This window comes from Microcaecilia unicolor, chromosome 12 (genome assembly GCF_901765095.1).
Source record: "Microcaecilia unicolor chromosome 12, aMicUni1.1, whole genome shotgun sequence".
In the NCBI taxonomy this organism is placed as follows: domain Eukaryota; kingdom Metazoa; phylum Chordata; class Amphibia; order Gymnophiona; family Siphonopidae; genus Microcaecilia; species Microcaecilia unicolor.
The window spans coordinates 67984827-68005485 of NC_044042.1; the positions used below are offsets into that span (position 1 = coordinate 67984827).

Below are 20659 nucleotides of genomic sequence, written 5' to 3' on the forward strand. Positions count from 1 at the left end.
GAAGCTAGGAAAGGTTTATCTGCCTCAAAGAATGCTAAAACTCCAGACCGATTCAAGTCTCCTTTGAGCTTCTCCTCTCAAGCTTAGGACTTCTTATGCGTTCTTGGTTTATTTATAACCTGCCTATTAACTAGGCAGGGAACAACTGAACATTCATAATAATAAGTACATAACACAGGATATTAAAAACAACCAAAATAATAACATTACAAATCCTACATCAAATATAAAAACAAAAACCAATACAGCATTCATCCCTTTTTTGACGGCAACAACTGTAAATGTAGCTCCATGGGCAAGAACTTGTATGTCTGGTGGCAGGGAGTGAGTTTATATGTTTCCAACTGGGTGGTGTTGACTATGGATGCCAGCCTCTCTGCGGATGAGAACACTGCCAGGTCAGATAGTATGAGGGATATGGACTATGTCTGAGATGACCTGGTCAATCAACTGCCTAGCTCCGAGATTGGTAGGGTTTAGCAAAGTGTGCCTTTTAGAATTTTTTGTACCCCAAACCAGTGGGTTTTTTTTTCAGGAAAATGTGAGAACAATGGCTTATATCAACAGGTTGGACAGAAAAATACTTGTCAGCTCTCTTGGCTGCATACACTGCAGGAATTCAGAACATCCATGCAGATATTCTTAGCAGGAACTCCCTTGATCCAGAAGAGTGGGAACTTTCATGGGACGTATTGGATTGCATAAGGAACCACTGAAGCTTGCCTGTTCTGGATCTTATGGACTCAAAGCCCAATGTGAAAGTTCCTTGCTTCTTCATTTGAAGGAGAGTGCACTGATCAGAGTGTCTGGATGCTCTAATTCAACCTTGGCCAAAGAAGCATTTATTGTATGTCTTTTCTCCACTCCCAATGCTAGGAAGGTTTCTACAGAAGATTGTGTCCCATTCCAGTCAGTCATTCTGGACGCCTTGGTTCACGGACAGGTACAGATTGACCAGCCTCTAAGGCTACCTCAAAGAAAAGGGGTTTCTGGTTCAGGATCTAATACTGTTCTGGATCTTATGGACTCAAAGCCCAATGTGAAGATTCCTCGCTTCTTCATTTGAATGAGAAAGCACTGATCAGAGTGTCTGGATGCTCTAATTCAACCTTGGGCACAAAAGCGTTTATTGTATGTCTTTCCTCCACTCCCAATACTGGGCTGGTTTCTACAGAAGATTGTGTCCCATTCCAATCAGTCATTCTGGTAGTACTCAAGTGGCCCACGAGGCCTTGGTTCATGGACAGGTAGTGATTGACCAGCCTTTGAGGCTACCTCAGGAGAAGGGGTTTCTGGTTCAGGATCTAGAAATTATGGAGGATCCTTCTTCTGTCTTGAAGGGGCTGATATTTTATATATCGCTTTTCTGTGAATACAATTAAAGTAGTTTACATATTACATACAGATACTTATTTTGTACCTAAAGAAATGGAGGGTTAACTGGCCCAGTGATAAGGAGCTGCAGTGTGAATAGAACCTGGTTTCCCAGGTTCTCAGGCCACTGCACTAACCATTAGGCTACTCCTCCACTCCTCTACTTACTGCCTAGCTCTTGAGCAGCTGTGCTATTTGGAAGAAGTAATGTCTATATTTCTGCTGTCTAGAAAAGATGCATTTTAGTTGTGTATACAGGGTCTGGCATAGATTGAATCGATGTACAGGCTGTGCAAGTTCTCTTTCTTCAGCCATAGTTAGCCACAGAAAGGTTTGGTTCTGGTTTCCTTAAAAATGCAAGTAGGTGACTCTTGCCTGTTTTAGAGGACATTTGCAAATATCCCCTTTAGCAGCTTATCCAGATGCAGTTCATTTCCTAAATGGTGTAAATCAGCTTAAGCCTCCTGTAAGGTCTTCTTGTCCAATGTGAAATCTCAATTTAGTTCTCAGACTGTTAGCCTCTGAACCTCTCATGAAAGCTATGCTTAAAGACCTCACCTGGAAAACGGTTTTGATTCTAGTATAATTTTGGCTCAGAGTTACACCTGGAAAACGGTTTTGATTCTAGTATAATTTTGGCTCAGAGTTACACCTGGAAAACGGTTTTGATTCTAGTATAATTCTGGCTCAGAGTTACAAGCATTCTCCTGCAGAGTTCCATGCTTTCCTCTTGTCAGAAGCCAAAGTTTCTATTAAGGCAGTTCCTTCCTTCCAAAAGTAGCCTCTCACTTGCATGACAATCAGATGATTGTTCTTTCCTCCTTTAGGAGAGAGAACTATGGAGAAGAATTCAGAGCTTTACAATTGCTTGATGTCCAAAGAAGATCGATTGTTGGTGTTTTTTTGCACGTGATAGCTTTAGAAGCTGCTAAACCTACTTTTCTTATTTCCTGTTGGTTAGATGTTCCGAGTGTCCCTGCCTACGTTCTTTTGAGTAAGCAATCCCCATTTAGTTTGAAAGCTCATTTTACTAGAGGCTTAGCAATCTCATGTGCAGAGGTTTGTGCAGTAACCCCAATTGCTATATGCAGAGCTACAACTTAGTCCTTGCTACACTTAGGAAGCATTATAGCCTAGACAGAACAGCAAGACAGGAAGCTTCCTTTAAAGCTAAATGTTTTAAGGACAACAGCTACAGAGTCCCTCCCATCTTAAGGAATGCTTTGCTACATACCACAGCTTCTGGACTAGTCTGGGGAGGATGTTAATGAAGGTAAAATTACTTCTTACCTGCTAATTTTCATTTTTATGTTTTTTTTTCTTTAGACAAAATGTTTTGGAAACTTTTCAGTCTAGAGAAAAACGGGTGAAGAATAAGCAATTATCACTATTTTATTGCTTAGTTATTCAAAATACTGAAAAGGTAAGCATCCACAGTGCTGTTATTGGGCAAATCACTCAGAACATTTTCTTCTGTCTCCATCTGCTGGTCAACAGGCATAACCTGCAGTTTCTGGCCTGGTCTGGTAGGCCTTAAGGAAAGAAAAAAAGCAGGCAAGAAATATTTTTCTTCTAATATATACACTTCCAACACCACTGGAAAAGGGGGATAAGAGGCATGGTACTCGTGCTGAATCAGCTGTGAGGTGTGGTGGTGGTCAGCATTAAAACAATCAAGAAAGCACATTCTGTGTTCATTTCCAACCCTAAGGGCAGACAAGTTTTCTATTTGTATTGCAAATGCATTTCAGTAGGAAGGAAGCCTCCAGGGTAGATTCATTTATATTCAAACCATGACCAGACCCAGTTTCATAACAAAATAATCAGCAAATTAAGTTCAGAAGCAACTGTATAAACCATGATTAATCTTTTTTAAATACTTCAAGAGTAAAGAGGACTGAGATCCAGAGGACAAAAACACAAAAGAAAAACACAGAATCCATTTAAAAACAAACAAAAAAAAAATCATTTGCATTTCACCTTTCAGCTATTTAACTATGCAAAAAAAAAAAAAAAAGCCTGCCTAGCCAAAATTAGCATTTTAAAAACATAATGCTACTTCAAATGTAAACAATATACAAAAATGCTTTTGTTAAACAAGTTATATATGGCATAATACATTAAAAAAGATTAAACTGCATTTTTTTTTTACACATAATATGGCAACCTCACATAAAGGGGAGGCAGCAGGTCTAAGGTATAAATACTCTTGAGAACAGGAAACAAAGAAGCACACAGGCTCCATGTTTTCAGATAGTGCCTTGAACAAGAACTTAATAATTCAATGCAAGTTTTTGATTTGATAATAAATTTGGCTCAGATCTTGCTGTGACATTTACTTTGAAACAGAACTGCAGGCAATGGAATAAGTTCTGACAGCTCAAACTTATAAACATGGAGTGAAACAAAGCACAGCTTCCCTTCCCCTGCCATTATGTTTAACTGATTGCTATTCCTATCGAAAGTAGACACTGGGATGGATCTCAGGGAGAAGAAACAGCCATGTCTATCCCAACCAGTCCTGACCTATTAGTCAGGATCTCTTAAGCAATACTTCTGCAGTTCAGTTCAAAAGTATTATTCTCACCTAAAAGAAATCACATTAAGGATGACAAAATGTTATTCACCTTTAAGCCCACCAGCAGAGTTCACACTTCTCCTAGGGAAATTCTGCACAGGCACCTACACTGTGGCTGTCCTCCATTTCCCTTCTGCCTCCCTCCTCCTCTGCTGCCCTAGGCCCAACTGCTTGTTTGAACTGCAGTACAGTAGTATGGTTCAAATAAGTAGTCAGGCCTAGTATGGCGGAGGAGGATGTGAGCTGATATGCAACCATTCACCTCCTCCTCCGTTAGCCTTGTCCGTCTTTTCTCCCAATCCCAACTGCACAACAAGAGAAGTGCTGGGAAAGGGAGATTACTCAGGAGTGTACCATGGGATTGGTGGGGGGGAGGGGTTGTGCATCTGGGGGAGAAAGAAGGTGGGATGTGTATGGGGAAAATCTTGGGCACAGACAAAATTAGAGGTCTTACTGGGAGTTAGAGAGGGGGAGTGAGGAGATAACTGCAGGTAGTGAGAGAGCCAAGGAGAGAAAAAGGTGAGTGTGGGATGATTTCAGCCTCAGGACAGGGGGATTCTGTGCAGAATTCCCCTAGTAGTACTATATCGAACCAGCATAATCCTTCTACTCCTTTGAGAAGGCAGAATCTCCAGAATAAAATATAGTGACATACACAAGAAGGCACCTGTGATTAACAGGCAGAGCAGCAATGACAAGATTAAAACCATCTCAGTAATATCTACTTCCTAATAGGTAGGGACCACGAAACACTATGAAGTGATGAAAACCCTGTCTAAGAAATGGAAGCAAAGGGGTGAGGCTTAGCTGTTTTAAGCGCCATATTTTCCTGGCAGTTACGACACCTTTAAGAAGGGATGTGCAAAACGTCCTGATCTAAACACCACATAGATCATGAGAGGAAACCAGGCAGTTGGGAGAAGAGAGATTCTAGTCAAATAAAATGCATCTGCTGAATTTATCTGGATTATGGACAGACTTTAGGCCATTGAGCGCAATATTTAAACCATCTAATCTATACCACACTGCACTGAAAAGTGTGTGTGGTACCCCACAAAAGGAGCTGTGTTATAAAACATACACAAATTCAGAAATGGTGCACTTCTTACAGCCCCTAGAGAACATGGTGCTGGTAATCAGAAAGAACATCCTGTATCTGCCTTAACTACTAGTTTCATATTAGCTTAACCGATGTAACACTCTTGTTATTACAGTATTGAAAATAGAAATTAAATCTATAGCTGTCTGTTACCAGGACCTAACTTTGGAGGCCTGGTTCAGTGTTACCACATCGTAGAACTGCTGTATACAAAGAGCCAGTTCAGAAAAATTGGACAAGACAAACCAAGACATTCTCCAAGCAGTGCATGACTGGGGAACTCATTACCAATCATCATAGATACACTCAACTGCCGGCAATGGAAATTTCCAGCACTTTCTCCTCAGTTACCCCCGAGTCCCTGCCCTATGGTAATAATGTTGTCCCAGAGGCTTTTCCTATGGGTTAGCTGACCTAGCCACTGACTTCCCTCTCTTTTTTTTTATGCTTTCTCACAGGATCTCTGCATTACCAATGATTCACAAGCATGCAGTTATAAAAAAAACAAGTTTCTACTTTCCCTTATTGGTGAACACATCCAAAAGATAAACTCACATTAGAAAAAAAATTGTTCAGCAAGTGCCAGCCTGGCAAATGCCTTGCTCAGCTTCAGAAACCATCTTCTAAGAATAAATTAATTGAGAACAATCCATATCCTCAAAGTGGAAGGAGTAGACATTTCACTCATTACCACCTGAAGTCTCCAGCAGGGTTGTGTCTTACAGAACAGGCTTTGCCTTTTAAAGAATCCCCCACCACAATAAAAAGGACCCAAAGGCAATTCTTCATGGTTTTTCCATAAACTGGTTTTCAACGTAAGCACAAAAAAATGTTATAAATAGCAGTGCTAAAGCAATGAGATTAAAAAAAAAAAGTCCTTAAATGCACATGATGGCATTTCTGTAACAGACGTCCGTCATCAGGGGTAATCAAGTAACATGTAATACAAGCACCCTGCAGTTTACACAATGGCATATCCAATGTGCACAAGCATCCAATGCAGCACCTCTCAGTGCCATGGATGCACTGCAGTCTGCAATCACACAGTCTCTGGGGATACCTTCCTGAGGGAGGGAGAAAGGAGGACTACGTGATGATGTTAGACATGAATTCAATGAAGCGTTTTGAGTACTGTTCTGGATTCACGGTGGAAATTTCTGCACCTGCCTGGAAGGCACAAGACAAATACATGTCAAATACAGGCCAGCAAATCTGCAAAACCTAGAAAGACAAGATTCCCAGTCAAGCTTACCCCATATTTTAAGAGGGACCCAAGGGGAAAAGGTGGCCAAAATCTCTCCACATCCCTGCTTAGGAACAGCCTAAGGGAAGCCCAGAATCTGCTTACCCCATGCTTTACTGTTTTGGCAGCATGTGCAGCTTTCTTCTTTGCATCATACGGTGTCAGGATGTCTATAATGGCCATGAAATAAACTTCCTTCTTTGGAGCATCTGAGAAACAAACATTGAATTTCAGTGACACTAGGCAGGGACGCCCCACCTCTGCTGGTTAGTGCTCTTCCCATGCTTCACAAGACACCACAATATGAGAGGTATAGGACTTCAGTGAGCACTGAAGGGGGAAATTCTTTTTAAAATTAGAGCTGTTTTATAAGCAGTGTACACTTACAAAAGGTTTCTGCAGTACACTGTCCCACAATGCCTGAAACCTTATCACTGCTATGGAATAGAAACAGCAGCACAGCTGATGATGATGAATTGCACTAACTTGGGCACTGTTTGCTCTATACACATGGGGCAGTACTTACACAGCTGACATGGCAAAACTAACTGGCTGTTCCAGTGAGTATTTTATTGTGTGCATAATGGGGTGTAATATCACATGTACTCAGTCCCTCCAACAATATTGGTCTGAAATGAGATATTTAGAAGGATGTAGAAATTTTACAGCCTGGAAGCTGAGCACTATCAGGGCAATCCAGAGACCTGCTTGCACTGGTACTCACTGTCATGGCTTCTCATGGCATACACATCCACTGAAGGGTCAAATTCTCCTGGCCCAAAAAAGCGGGGAAAGTTTAGGAGGTTGCCGGGGCTGTCAGGTGGAGTCCCATAGGAACAAATGGGGTTCCCGCCAATGCCATCCTCGCACTCATCCTCCTCAGTCCGATCCTCCACCTCCATCTCCTCCTGCTCTGCACGGTCTACGTCATGGATCCCTACCAGCAGGCTGTAGTCCATGATCTTCAGTTGCCATAAGAACTAGAAAGTTTCAACAGAAAGGATCAGCACTGCATTCGGATATGTCTTTAAAAAAAGATGTTAACAAACAATAGGCTACACCCCTGATCGTCTGCTGAAATATCTGCCTCCTCTAGACTGCCCAGTAAAATGGGTATCATATAGCATTCACCAGCCAGAAGACCACACATGTTTACTGGATTTTGTGACGGGTTATAAAGAAAACTGAATACATCCATTCTAACAAAGTCAAAGTGACATCATGAAGATATGAAGGGTTGAACATCCTTAGGGACAGTGCAGCAGTAGTGGCTTGTTCCATGTTGTTTTTGGAGTTCAGCCTGGGAATGTCATGGGACAGGAGCAAAAGGTTCTCACCTTCTTTATAAAGCCTTGGATTAAGCCTGCATGAGTCACAAATGTGGGGTCTCTGGGGGCTGGGAAAGCAGGCACTGCATGCCCTCTGCAGTAAGAGCTAATGACGACTGTTAGATGTTTTCTCATGTATCCTTGCAAAACAAAGAACAAAAAAGCTCTAGAAATTCACTGAGCCGAGGATACAGAGGACATCTCCTGGCAAAAACCAGGGATTTTGAGAGATGGTCCTAGTATGCAGGAGAATCCTGAACATTTAGACAAAGGTTAAAAGTAACCACTCACCTCCACATCTCGTTTGAGCTTCTCCAGGAACATCTTTTTGTTCTCCTCCCCAACATGCAGCCTCTGACCTTCATTCAGAAAATCATTGTCTTTGAACGTGGGCAGATCCTTGGCCTGCAAAAGAAAGGTGACATTTATTCAAACCTGTTAATTTTCTTTCCTTCAGTCCTGCTAGACGAGTCCAGTACAAACCAAACCAAAGGGTTGAGTCCCCCTACCAGCAGATGGTGGTAGAGATTATGAACTAAACCAGTGACATCACTGGTATAAGGGCTTGTGCAGCCTGAATTCTCCAGTATACCACTGCCAAAGCAGGATTAGGTCCACCTTGCCACACACCACCTTAACCCCATCAAAACCACTACAACATAAAACATGAGCATACTACTTCCAATAAACTATATACACACAACATAAATAGAGCAGGTTAAGCCTGAAAGATATCCTGTACAACACAGTGTTCCAAGGCAGGCCCTGGACTGCTCCTGCAGGACTCAAGGAAAGGAAATTAACAGGTATGAATAAATTTCACCTTCCTTATTGTCCAGCTGGACCAGCCCAGACTAATGGGATATACCAAAGCAATATTCTACTGGCCAAAGGCCACATCACTCCTTGTCAAAACATCAATTTTTTTATGTTTACAGTTTATTTCTAACTTGATAAATCGTTATCAGGCATATCTGACATAACAGTTCACATAAAAGTCTACAAGACATATTAACAGAAAAGAGGTCACAAAATTATTCATAGAGATTAAGGGTACAGCCACATTTGTTCAATCCTAGGCCAGGACCAGTTGCCGTTTACCATCCAATTTACGCTCCACTATCGAAGTCTAAACTGAAAGTCAGCAGGTCTTCATTTTAGATTTAAACAGTGTTGATAACTTGGTCCTGATCTTAGGTATTGGGGTAGGTGGTTCCAGAGTGTAGGGCCTATCACATTAAAAATAAAATCTTGAATGGACTGTAAATGAATAATATGAAAGGAAGGTATTGTAAGTTTTGATTTGAAGAATGTAAGCTTCTAGAAGGTGTGTATGGTATGAGATATTTAATTCTATATACCAAGATTAGTATTTTAAACTGGATTCTGTATTTAACAGGAAGCCAGTGTTCTTCTATGAAGAACGGAGTTACATGGTCCCATTTTCTTATGCCTTTTGTAAGTTTTATAAGAAGTATTTTTCTAAGAGTTGCAAATTACAGTAATCAATACTGGTGATAACCATAGCAGGGGTCTTTGACTGCAAGGTTTCAACAGAGAACAAAGATCGAACTGAACGCATCATATGCAACTTATAGAAGCATTTCTTGGAGATAGATGAAATATGGCCCTTAAAAAATACATCACTGTCTAAGATTATTCCTAAAATTTTTAGGGATGTAACCCAATGATAGAAGTAGACATCTGTAACTTAGGCGGTAAAATGGTACTTTTTTTTTTAATTGAACAAGATACCTTTGGTTTATCTGGGTTTAATTTCATTTTATGACCTATCAACCATCAATGAAGCTGAGTAATGGTACCATGAATATGTTAAAATAGAGTTGGAGCTAATAGATTACCTTGAGGAAATCAACAGCTGAAGACGTAAGAAGCCAAGTGGGAAGACGCCAATTTTACAGAATACTCCTGTTTTTGTAAGATATAAACTAAAGCATGAGAGAACTATCCCTGAGAATCCTATGGAAGAAAGTTAAGAAAGAACAAGTGTGTGATCAATAACATCAAATGCAGCGGAAAGATTTAAAGAAAATAGAACAATTTTATTTTAATCAATGAAGACTGAATGCAGGTAAATAGGGCTAAAAGTGTGGTTTTAGTACTAATGCCCTTGCGAAACCCAAACTGATTACGATGGAGGATGTGCATTTTGTCCAATAAATTATTAAGTTGTTGAGACACTGCATATTCTGTTAATTTGTCTATGAAAGGCAGATTAACCATTGGGCAGTAATTTGAAGCTGATAAGGTGTCATCTGATGTGTCCTTTAGTCTAGAAAGGATAATCACTTTTGTCCATACTTTAGGTATTTCATCCAATTGAAGACTTGTTTGAATCATGTGTGTTATATAAGGAAGAAGAATTGTATCCAGGAATGCAGTGATGAACATACCACCACTTTACAGGTGCGACTGACCAGGCCTCTGCTCAGAAAACCACCTATCCTTTTGGTGGAATGAGCCTTGAGGCCCACTGGCATCACTTTTTCACAGATGTTGTATACTGTTTCAATGACATCCTTAATCCATCGCACTATAAAGCAGGGATACTTACCTGTACCATATATTCTCCAAAGACTGCAGACCATTCATTCTCACATGTGGGTGATGTCATCAAGGTTCACCCTGCGAGCTGAAGTAACAACCACCAAGAATATGACCTTCCGGGTTAAGTACTATAGATCACAGGAATCCAGCGGCTCAAAAGGATCTTTCATCAGCTGGGCGAGGATGACATTGAAGTCCCATGACACAGGTGGAGGTTTCACAGGGAGCTTTGACAATAGCAAACCTCTCATGAAGCGAACAAGTAGAGACTTTCCAGAGATGGGATTACTCTCTACAAGGTGATGGTAAGCACTAATTGAACCAAGATGCACCCTTACAGGATAGGTCCTTAAGAGACTCAGAGAGGTGTAGAATGTATTCAAGAAAGATCTGTGTAGGGCAAGAACAGGATCTAGGGCCCTGCCCTCACACCAGTAAACCTCCTCCATTTGAATGAGGAGCACCTATTGGTGCAATCTTTCTTGGAAGCCAGCAAGACCCTGGAGACACCCTCCAGAAGATGCAAGGAAGCTAATACTAAGCTCTCAACATCCAGGCTGTGAGAGCCATGGAATGGAGGTTGGGAGGTAGAAAAGATCCTTTGTTCTGCGTGACGAGAGTCAGCACCCCCCCCCCCAATCTCCAAGGTTTTTTGGAGGATAACTCCAGATGAAGAGGGAACCAGATCTGCCTGGGCCAATAGGGGGCAATCAGAAACATGGTTCTGTGGTCTTGCTTAAGTTTCAGAAAGGTCTTCCCCACAAGAGGTATAGGAGAATATACATTCAGACGACCATTCTTCCAATGAAGAAGGAAGGCATCCGATGCTAGTCTGTTGTGTGCCCCGACCACGGAACAGTACTGAGGGGGTGCCCCATGCTCAGAAGATCTCACAGGTAGCACTCAAACTGAGTGACCACTCGTGTAGTTGCATGAATCTGCTCAGTCTGTAGGCCAAGGTATTGGATTTGCCCATCAGGTATGTGGACCTGAGAACTATCCTGTGCTGGAAAGCCCAGTATCACATCTGAATAGCCTCCTGACACAGAGGGAATGATCTGATATCCCCCTAATGTTGGTGTAATACATTGCAACCTGATTGTCCAATTGAATGAGTATGATTTGATTGAACAGCCGATCTCTGAAAGCCTTTAGAGCATTCCACATTGCCCGAAGCTCCAGGAGGTTGATTTGAAGATCCGATTCCTGAGCTGACCAAGCACCTTGGGTGTGAAGCTCATCCACATGAGCTCCCTACCCCAGGCAGCATACATCCATCATCAGCACTTTCTAAGGCTGAGAAATTTAGAATGGTAGTCTCACAGTCAAACTGGTTCAAATTGACCTCTGTCCTTCAACATGCTCTTCAACAGTTAATTGTCAAGTATGGAAACACATGGACTTCCAGTCTGCGTAGTGACACTGTGACTACCGCTAGGCACTTGGTGAAAACTCTAGGAGCTGAAGTGAAGCCAAACAGCAACACGTGGTACTGGAAGTGACTTGTTCCCACCCAAAATCTGAGATACTTCCTGTGGCCTGGAAGTATCGGAATGTGAGTGTAGGAATCCTAAGTTCAGAGAGAATAGCCAATCTTTTTCCTGAATTATTGGGAGAAGCGTGCCCAGGAAAACCATCCTGAACTTTTCTTTGACCAGGAATTTGTTCAGGGCCCTTAGGTCTAGGATAGGACACACCCTCCTGTTTTCTTTGGGACAAGGAAGTATCTGGAATAGAATCCCTTCCCTTCTTCCCCTGGTGGAAAGGGCTCGACCATGTGGGTCTTTTGAGGGGCACAGAGTTCCTCTGCAAGTACCTCCCCTGTGCCGAGAGCCAACACAAGATGCTCTCGGAGGGCAATTTGGTGGTCTGTGCTGCCAATGCAGGGTTTAACATCGGGAAAGGCTGGGGACAATGATTCAAAGACAGGATGCTGAACTGCTGGTGTTGATTCAGGTACCTGGTTCCAGCTACATGGTGTTCCCAGCATCTGCACCTCTTCAATGGAGGGGGAGCACTCCCAGGGGACCGGATCCCTCAGTGCCCCCAGCACCATGCATCAAGGGGATCAATGCATGTGCTTCTTGATCTTCATCCAATGCCGAGCATTGACATCCCTTGGTGCTGAAAAGGACATCAAATTCTCACACCTCCTTGTTGCTAGGTCAGGTCATGACCAGTCCTGGGGCCCTGCACAGAGGACGGCGTCAAGCAGGTGGACACTTGCATGATGCACGTACATTCCAAGTGTTGGACATGAGTCTAGCAGCCATGGGGATCAATGCACCCACTGCCGGAGCAAGCGCCGATGTCAATGCCAATGTTGACGATTTGGACCTGGCTCCAAAATTGTTTCTCTGAGCCTCTATGGACAGCTATGTCCTTTTCTGCACACCAGGCAAAGAAGACAGCTGAAAGGGTTATGTTCTGGCTTCAAACACTGGAGACACTAGGAATGGGTATCAGTTCTAGAAATGGTCTGATTGCACCAAGCACAGTGCTTGAAGCCACTGGGAACCTTCAATGACATGGAAGGAAAAACAGCTGTGGCCAAATCAAATGACTCTGGTGATAGTAAACAGGGACAAATCACCAAGTAAACATGAAAGGAAAAATCCCAACCAAAGCTCAGGCCTAAGCAGGCCTTGTGAGAACGGAAAAAGAATAAAACTTAAAAGTGAACATAAGAATAGCCATACTAAGTCAGACCAAGGTATATCTAGCCCAGTATCCAGCTTCCAACAGTGGCCAATCCAGGTCACAAGTACCTGGCAGAAACTCAATTAGTAGCAACATTCCATGTTACCAATCCCAGGGAAAGCAGTGGCTTCCTCCATGTCCATCTCAATAACAGACTATGCACCTTTCCTCCAGGAACTGGTCCAAACCTTTTTTAAATTCAGATATGCTAACTGCTGTTACCACATCTTCAGGCCAGTTCCAGAGCTTAGCTATTCTTTGAATGAAAAATATTTTCTCCTATTTGTTTTAAAAGTATTTCCATGTAATTTCATTGAGTGTCCACTGGTCATCGTTCTTTTTGAAAGAATGAAAAATCTATTCACGTCTACCCATTCTACACCACTCAAGATTTTATAGACCTCAATCACATCCCCCCTCAGCCGTCTCTTTTCTAAGCTGAAGAGCCCTAACCTTTTTTAGCCTTTCCTCATATGGAAGGAGTTCCACCCCCTTTATTATTTTGGTTGCTCTTCTTTGAATCTTTTCTGATATACCTTTTTTAAGATACGGCGACCAGAATTGAGCGCAATACTCAAGGTGAGGTCGCACCATGAAGCGATACAGAGGCATTATAATATTCTTAGTCTTAATTATCATACCCTTTCCTAATAATTCCTAGCATCCTGTTGGCTTTTTAGGCTACCACCATGCACTGGGCAAAATATTTCAGCGTATTGTCTACAATGTCAGCTAAATCTTTTTCTTGAGTGCTGACTCCTAAGGTGGACCCTAGCATCAGATAACTATGATTCGGATTATTCTTCCCAACGTGCATCACTTTGCATTTGTCCACATTAAATTTCATCTGCCATTTGGATGCCCAGTCTTCCAGTTTCCTAAGGTCTTCCTGCAATTTTTCACAATCCACATGTATTTTGACAACTTTGAATAGTTTTGTGTCATCTGCTAACGTTCCGTTTTCCTGACCATTTATAAATCTGTTAAATAGCAGTGGTTCCAGTACAGATCCCCATGGCACTCAACTATTCACCCTCCTCCATTAAGAAAAATGGCCATTTAACCCTACCTCAGTTTTCTGTTCAATAACCTATTCCTAATCCACAGAAGGACATTGCCTCCTATCCCATCACTTTTAAACTTTCTCAGGAGTCTCTCATGAGGAACTTTGTCAAAACATTTCTGAAAATCCACATACACTACATCAACCGGCTCACCTTTATCCATGTTTATTTGTGCATTCAAAGAAATGAAGCAAATCAGCGAGGCAAGACTTCCCTTGGCTGAATCCATGCTGACTCTGTCCCATTAAACCATATTTGTCTACGTGTTCTGTAACTTTATTCTTTATAACAGTTTTCACTATTTTCCCTGGAACTGACGTCAGGCTTACCGGTCTTTAATTTTCCAGATCACCCCTGGAACCCTTTTTAAAAATCAGGGGTACATTGGCCACCCTCCAATCTTCAGGTACTATGGACAATTTTAATGCCAGGTTACAGATCACTAACATATCAGTAATTTCATGTTTGAGTTCTTTCAGTACCCTGGGGTGTATGCCACCTGGTCCAGGTGATTTATCACACTAACTTGTCGAGATCAGTATGTCTTCCAGGTTCACTGAGATTCCTTCATTTCCTCTGTATTGTCACCCTTGAAACCCATTTCTGGAACATGTAGATCTCATAGCTTTTTCTGTAAAAACTGAAGCAAAGAACTCATTCAGTTTCTTTGCTATGGCCTTGTCCTCCCCCAAGTACCCTTTTTGCTCCTTCATGATCTAATGGTCCCACGGATTCCCTCACAGGCTTTCTGCTTCTGATGTGTCCAAAAAAGGTGTTACTATGAGCTTTTGTCTCCACAGCAAGTTTTTCTTCATATTCTCTTTTAGCCTTCTTTTTCAGTGCTTTGTATCTAGCTAGACACTGCTTATGTTGCTTCTTATTTTTCTTCATTTGGATCCTTTTTCCATTCTTTGAAGGAAGTTCTTTTTTTTTCAAATAGCCTCTTTCACTTCACCTTTCAACCATGCTGCCTGTCATTTGCTCTTCTTTCCACCATTGATAATACATGGAATACATCTAAATCTGGGATTCCATGATGGTATCTTAAAACTATATCCATACCTGATTTAAAGTCCTAACCCTTTCAGCTTCTTTTTAACCATTTTCCTCATTTTGCCATAGTCACCCTTTCAAAAATTAAATGCTGCTACAGTAGATTTCTTTAACGACTTCACTCCAGATAGTAGCTCAAATTTGATCATGTTATGAACACTGTTTCCCAGCGGATCTAACACCGTTCTCTCTCATATCATGTCCTGTATTCCACAAAGGACAAGATCTACAATAGCTCCCCTTCTAGCCTGTTGTTGGACTAGCTGCTCCAAGAAGCAGTCATTTATTACATCTAAGAATTTTGCCTCCCTAGTGCTTCCTGATGTAGCAGTTATCTAGTCAATATTGGAGTAACTGAAATCACCCATTATTATAAGAAACCAGTCTATTGATTCATAAAAGCTCCCAGGATTCAAATGCTGTCGCCCGACATAGCCATGTTTCACCAATATTTGGCTGCGTCAGGGAGAGAAAAACCAGATGGTATAATCACCCATTATTATAATGTTGCCCAACTTGCCAGATTTCCTAATTTCTGTAAACATTTGTTCATCTATTTGTTCTGTCCTGGCGGAAAGTAGTACAGCCCTACCAGTATACTCTCTCTCCCACACGCGGAATTTCTATCCACAAAGATTCTATGCTACTATCTGTTTCACGTAGAATATTTATTTTGTTTGACTCTTCCCTCTAACATATAGCACAACCCCTCCCCTCCAATTTGATCCACTCTATCACTGCAATATAATTTGTACCCTGATAACACAATGTCCCATTGATTGTCCTCCTTCCACCATGTCTATGAGATGCCTATTATTTATTTATTTAGAACATTTATATCCCACATATTCCCAACATAGCAGGCTCTATGTGGCTAACAATTTATAAAGAATGAACATCAAACAAATGCAAGGGCGGAACAAAAAAGAAGGCACATCTTGGGGAGGGGGGGGGGGGGGGGGAACAACAGAGGAAGCCAAGGAGGGACGGCAGGAAGTTAAGGAACAGCTGAGTAGAAGGAACAGCTGAGTAGGTTTTATCACATAGATGAGTCCTGAGGAGTTTCTTAAACAGGGCGTGGTCGGTAGTTTCCCTCAATGCGGATGGCAGAGCATTCCAGTATCGTGGACTCATAAAGCAAAAAGAGGAGGCGAAGAGCAATTTGTACCGTACATTCTTGCAGTTAGGATAGTGGAGATGTAGGTAAGTACGGGACGGCTTCTTGGAGTTTCTTGGAGGGAGGTCAATCAGGCTGAATATATAAACTGGAGCATTCCCGTAAACGATCTTGTGGGTTAGAGCACAGACTTTAAATTTGATATGCTCTTTGATCGGTAGCCAGTGGAGCTTCTCTCTTAGAGGTTTCGCTGCTTCAAACCGAGATTTACCAAACAGTAATCTCGCTGCTGTGTTTTGTGCCGTTTGGAGCTTCTTTAGGGTTTGTTCTTTGCATCCGGTGTAAATCCCATTACAGTAGTCAAAATGGCTCAAAACAAGGGAATGGATTAGAGACCGGAATAGGTTGAATGAAAGGAATTGCTTGATACGTCTTAGTGACCGCATGGAGAGGAACATTCGTTTCAGAAGAGCTGAGACCTGAAGATCGAGGGTCAGGTGCAAATCCAGAATGATGCCAGGGAGCTTCAACTTATCTGCAATAGGGAGGGAGTAGTGCAGCGTAGAAATTGTGCCTGGGATAGATTTATTGAATTGTGAGGAGAGAATGATGCATTGGGTTTTTTCCTGATTTAGCTTGAACTTAAATTCGTTTGCCCAATTGGCCATGACGGCAAAACCATTCTGTATTGCATCAGTGATTTCAGATAAAGAAGAGCGGAAGGGAATGCAAATAGTTACATCATCTGCATATATGTACGGGTGCAGGCCATGGCTGGAAAGGGCCGTGGCATGTGGCGACATCATGATATTAAATAGGGTAGGTGACAGGGGGGAGCCCTGAGGAACTCCACAGGGGGATCTCCAAGGTGGTGAAATAGCAGAATGGACTTTGACCTGATAGGATCAACATGAGAGAAATTCTCTAAACCATTCCAAGACATAACCACCAACGCCGAATTCACATAGTAAAGACAGAAGGAGGTTGTGGTCCACCATGTCGAATGCACTGGACAGATCAAATTGCAACAGCAAGATGTTTTTCCCAAGTGATATTTCCTTCTTAAAGTTGGAAAGGAGTGTGACCAGTACTGTCTCGGTACTGTGGTGAGACCAGAACCCGGATTGGGAGGCATGGAGAATAGAGAATTTATCCATATAATCAGTGAGCTGTGAGTTGATCAAGCTCTCTATAGACTTGACTAGTAGCGGGATAGTGGCAACAGGGCGGTAGTTAAGATATGATGCTAGGCAGGGCCTTCGGGTCCTTAGAGATTGGCATAAGGAGAATGCTACCGTGATTTATGGGGAAGCGCCCTTGTTGGAGCATGAAGTTCAGATATGAGGTGAAGTTGTCAGTAAAATACTCTAGCACCGACTGTATCAGGTAGTTTGGACAGCTGTCCAGCTTGCAGTGCGTTTTAGAAAATTTGCAGATGGCAAAACAGACCTTCTCAGTGGAGACCTGGGCAAAGGTTGTCCAAAAGCGGTCAGCTGGACTATGGTCAAGAGGAGGCGCAAGGTTGGAGAGAAATTCATCAATGCTAGAGGCGTTCAAGGGCAGCAAGTCACAAAGTGATAGGATTTTCTCCCTAAAATAGTTACCTCTTCATTTAGTGCTATATACTCCAACTCTCCCATCTTATTTTTTAGGCTTTTACCATTTGCATACATGTTTTTTTCCTAGCATCTACAAGCTGCTCTGAAGTTGAAGGGGATAACTTGCATCCTTTACTCTGTTCTCCTGTTAAACACTCCTGGCTTTCTTTCACCATTATTGAAACCTCTCTATTGGGATTCCCTAAATGTCCTGTTTCAATAGTATCCTTCAAGGATACTCCACACCAAACCACGCGCTCCTGGGTGACTGTCAGCTTCCCCCCTTCCCCCATTTTAGATTAAAAGCTGCTTTATCTCCTTTTTAGAAGTTAGCACCAGCAGCCTGGTTCCATCCCGGTTAAGGTGGAGTCCATCCTTTTGGAACAGGCTCCCCCTTCCCTAGAACATTGTCCAGTTCCTAACAAATCTAAACCCCTCATCCTTGTGCTATCATCTCAACCATGCACTGAGACCGAGGAGCTCTGCCTGCCTCTTGGGTCCTGTGAATGGAACAGGGAGCATTTCTGAAAATGCTATCCTGAAGGATCTGGATTTCAGCTTTCTACTTAAGAGCCTAAATTTGGCTTCTGGAACCTCCCTCCCACATTTTCCTACGTCACTGGTACCCACATGTACCAAGACAGCAGGCCCCTCCCCAGCACCCTCTGAAATCGTATCTAGGTGATGCATGAGGTCTTGCACCTTTGCACCAGGCAAGCAAGTGACCAAGTGATCTTCACACCCACCAGCCACCCAGCTGTAAGACTGTAAAGGGAGGAAAGAAAAAGCTCCCACAAAAGGAGGAAAACAAAACTGGGCAAAAAGCACCCAAAGAGAAAGTCCAAAACAAGCTCAAAAAGCAGCAGTGCACCAGATGCTGTGAGGAGCTGCAAACAGCATGTTCTCTTCTCATGGTGGATGAAGAGAGACTGCTGGTCCCATGCTCTCGCAATAGGCAGGAAGGCACTCGCGCATGCGCAGTGGGGATGCTGGCGGGTACTCCTAAAATATAATATGCTGTAAAAGTGTTATGCATTGGGCGACATGGATGACATCACCCATATTAACACTAAAAAAAATTCTCATTATCTCAGATTATGAAAAAGACAGACCTCCACTTCCCTCCTTTCTCTTATCCACTTCCACCCCCCTCCAATTATCCAAAGCATAAAGGCAACAAGTAAGAGTAGTCACCACAGGACTCTGTGTGTCAGTTTGTGCTCACAATCCCCAATACCATTAACACGAGGAGGGGCCAGAGAATGTGAATATTCACTGGCTCACAGGTCCCATGTTGACTGCCACTACTGGGTACAGCCCATAGTCAAAGTCCAGAAGAAGAGGGATCAGCAATGTTTCTATGACCCCCCCTCACCACTACCACACACACACTCTGGTTCCCAAACTGTGACAAGACCCTGTGCTATAGAATCTGTTCCTTTGATAATATATATTAAGTAAAGCACACCCCCCCCCCCACCTCCCATTCTCATATTCATTTCCTACAATCACCTACACCAGTGTTTCCCAACCCAGACCTGGAGGCACACCTTTTAGTAAGATGTTCAGGTTATCACAATGAAATGAGAAATTCATATACTTTAGAGACCCACAGTAGACAAATCTTTTATGAACACTCATTGTGGCAATCCTAAAAGTATCACTGCCTAGGTGTTTCTCCAGGAAAGGGTTGGGGAAACACCACTGCACACAACCACAAATGCTCACTGCATTTACCACTTCAGAATCAGCAAGAATGAAAAGACAAGGCAGTGCGATTCTGAAACACTCAGACACAGGGAAATGTCACAACCCAAGCTGCACCAACCTTTTCTTTGTCGCTTGCTTCCCTCGATACTGTTGAGCCCTGAGAAAACAAAGGTGAAATTGCCCGTAAGGTTTCTGTTCCTCTCCTCCATAGATATTCAAGGGCCTTTATAGCAACCTGGTCAAGCCCCCGCCCCTTCCAGAAGGATGTAACACCACAACAGATGTGACTTTGAGAGATGTTCACCAGCAGAAAGAGAGGAACCTTTAACACATTCAAACCCAAAGATTTCCTATGACATCATCAGCTCTTCAAGAGCTGGAGGAGGGATTATGGGGAAAGTCAGGAGCAGCCCTGTCATTATTAAAACACTAGCTTGACAATTAATTGTTTCCTTGAGTCACTTGTACAGATTTATTTATTGGCTGACATACACAGCTGGGCTAATTAAACACTCAATTAACTGCTTCTAGCATTAGAAATGCAAGTATGAGGGGCAGGCTAGATTCTGATGCTGAAGCTGTTCCTTACCTTCAGGTCATACTTCCGGTGCACAGTGAGTCTGTGGCTAAACACATTCCTGGTCACGACCATGTATGTTTCTACACCATCCACAGTGAGGCGATACATCCCCAGAAACTGAGGAAGCAATGTGCTCCCATGGCATTCCACAATAAACTAAAATGCAAAGAAGAAAGTTCAAAACTAGTGCCTGAAACAGGGATAATGTGATGAGGGCTACTAGTACTGGAATGGCAGGGATGAGGCATACTGGCAAAGCTGTGCATACTAGAAGCAGGGGAAACTGCAGGGCAGGAGTTGGAAGGTTTTCAGTACCAGAATAGAAGGGTATGACACAGGAGCAGAAGAAAGTGCACTGGCAGAACTGGGAGAAGGGTTCTGAATAACAGAACAACAAGAAATAGGGCAGAGCAGGAGAAAGGTGGTGCCAAAAGCTTCAATAGTCCTCTGGACGACCAGCTTTTTAAAATTCCCTCCCTTTATTTATCCAAACACACCATGTGCCACCAAACGTTCAATAAAATCTTCATCCCATGTCTGAAAACGGAGGTCAAAGTATATCACATCCAAAAGTGATCTGACCCCCAGTGACTCCAGCAGCAGTGCCCAACCAGAGGACAGTCCTCCCTCCCTCGAGCCTGTGTTAT

The 20659-nt window shown here is 42.6% G+C and overlaps 1 protein-coding gene across 1 annotated transcript in view; it reads right to left on the reverse strand.

Annotated features, from left to right (window-relative positions):
• Positions 1-3140: 3140 nt before the first annotated feature.
• The window catches only part of PIP4K2B (phosphatidylinositol-5-phosphate 4-kinase type 2 beta), an 84988-nt gene continuing 67469 nt past the window's right edge, over positions 3141-20659 (reverse strand). The window contains exons 5-10 of the mRNA XM_030221364.1: positions 20022-20168; positions 19551-19589; positions 7914-8027; positions 7019-7274; positions 6400-6503; positions 3141-6218 (exon numbers count right to left, since the gene is read on the reverse strand). Coding sequence (XP_030077224.1) covers positions 6138-6218; positions 6400-6503; positions 7019-7274; positions 7914-8027; positions 19551-19589; positions 20022-20168 — 741 coding nt within the window. The 3' untranslated portion in view covers positions 3141-6137. The remainder of the gene's footprint in view (positions 6219-6399; positions 6504-7018; positions 7275-7913; positions 8028-19550; positions 19590-20021; positions 20169-20659) is intronic.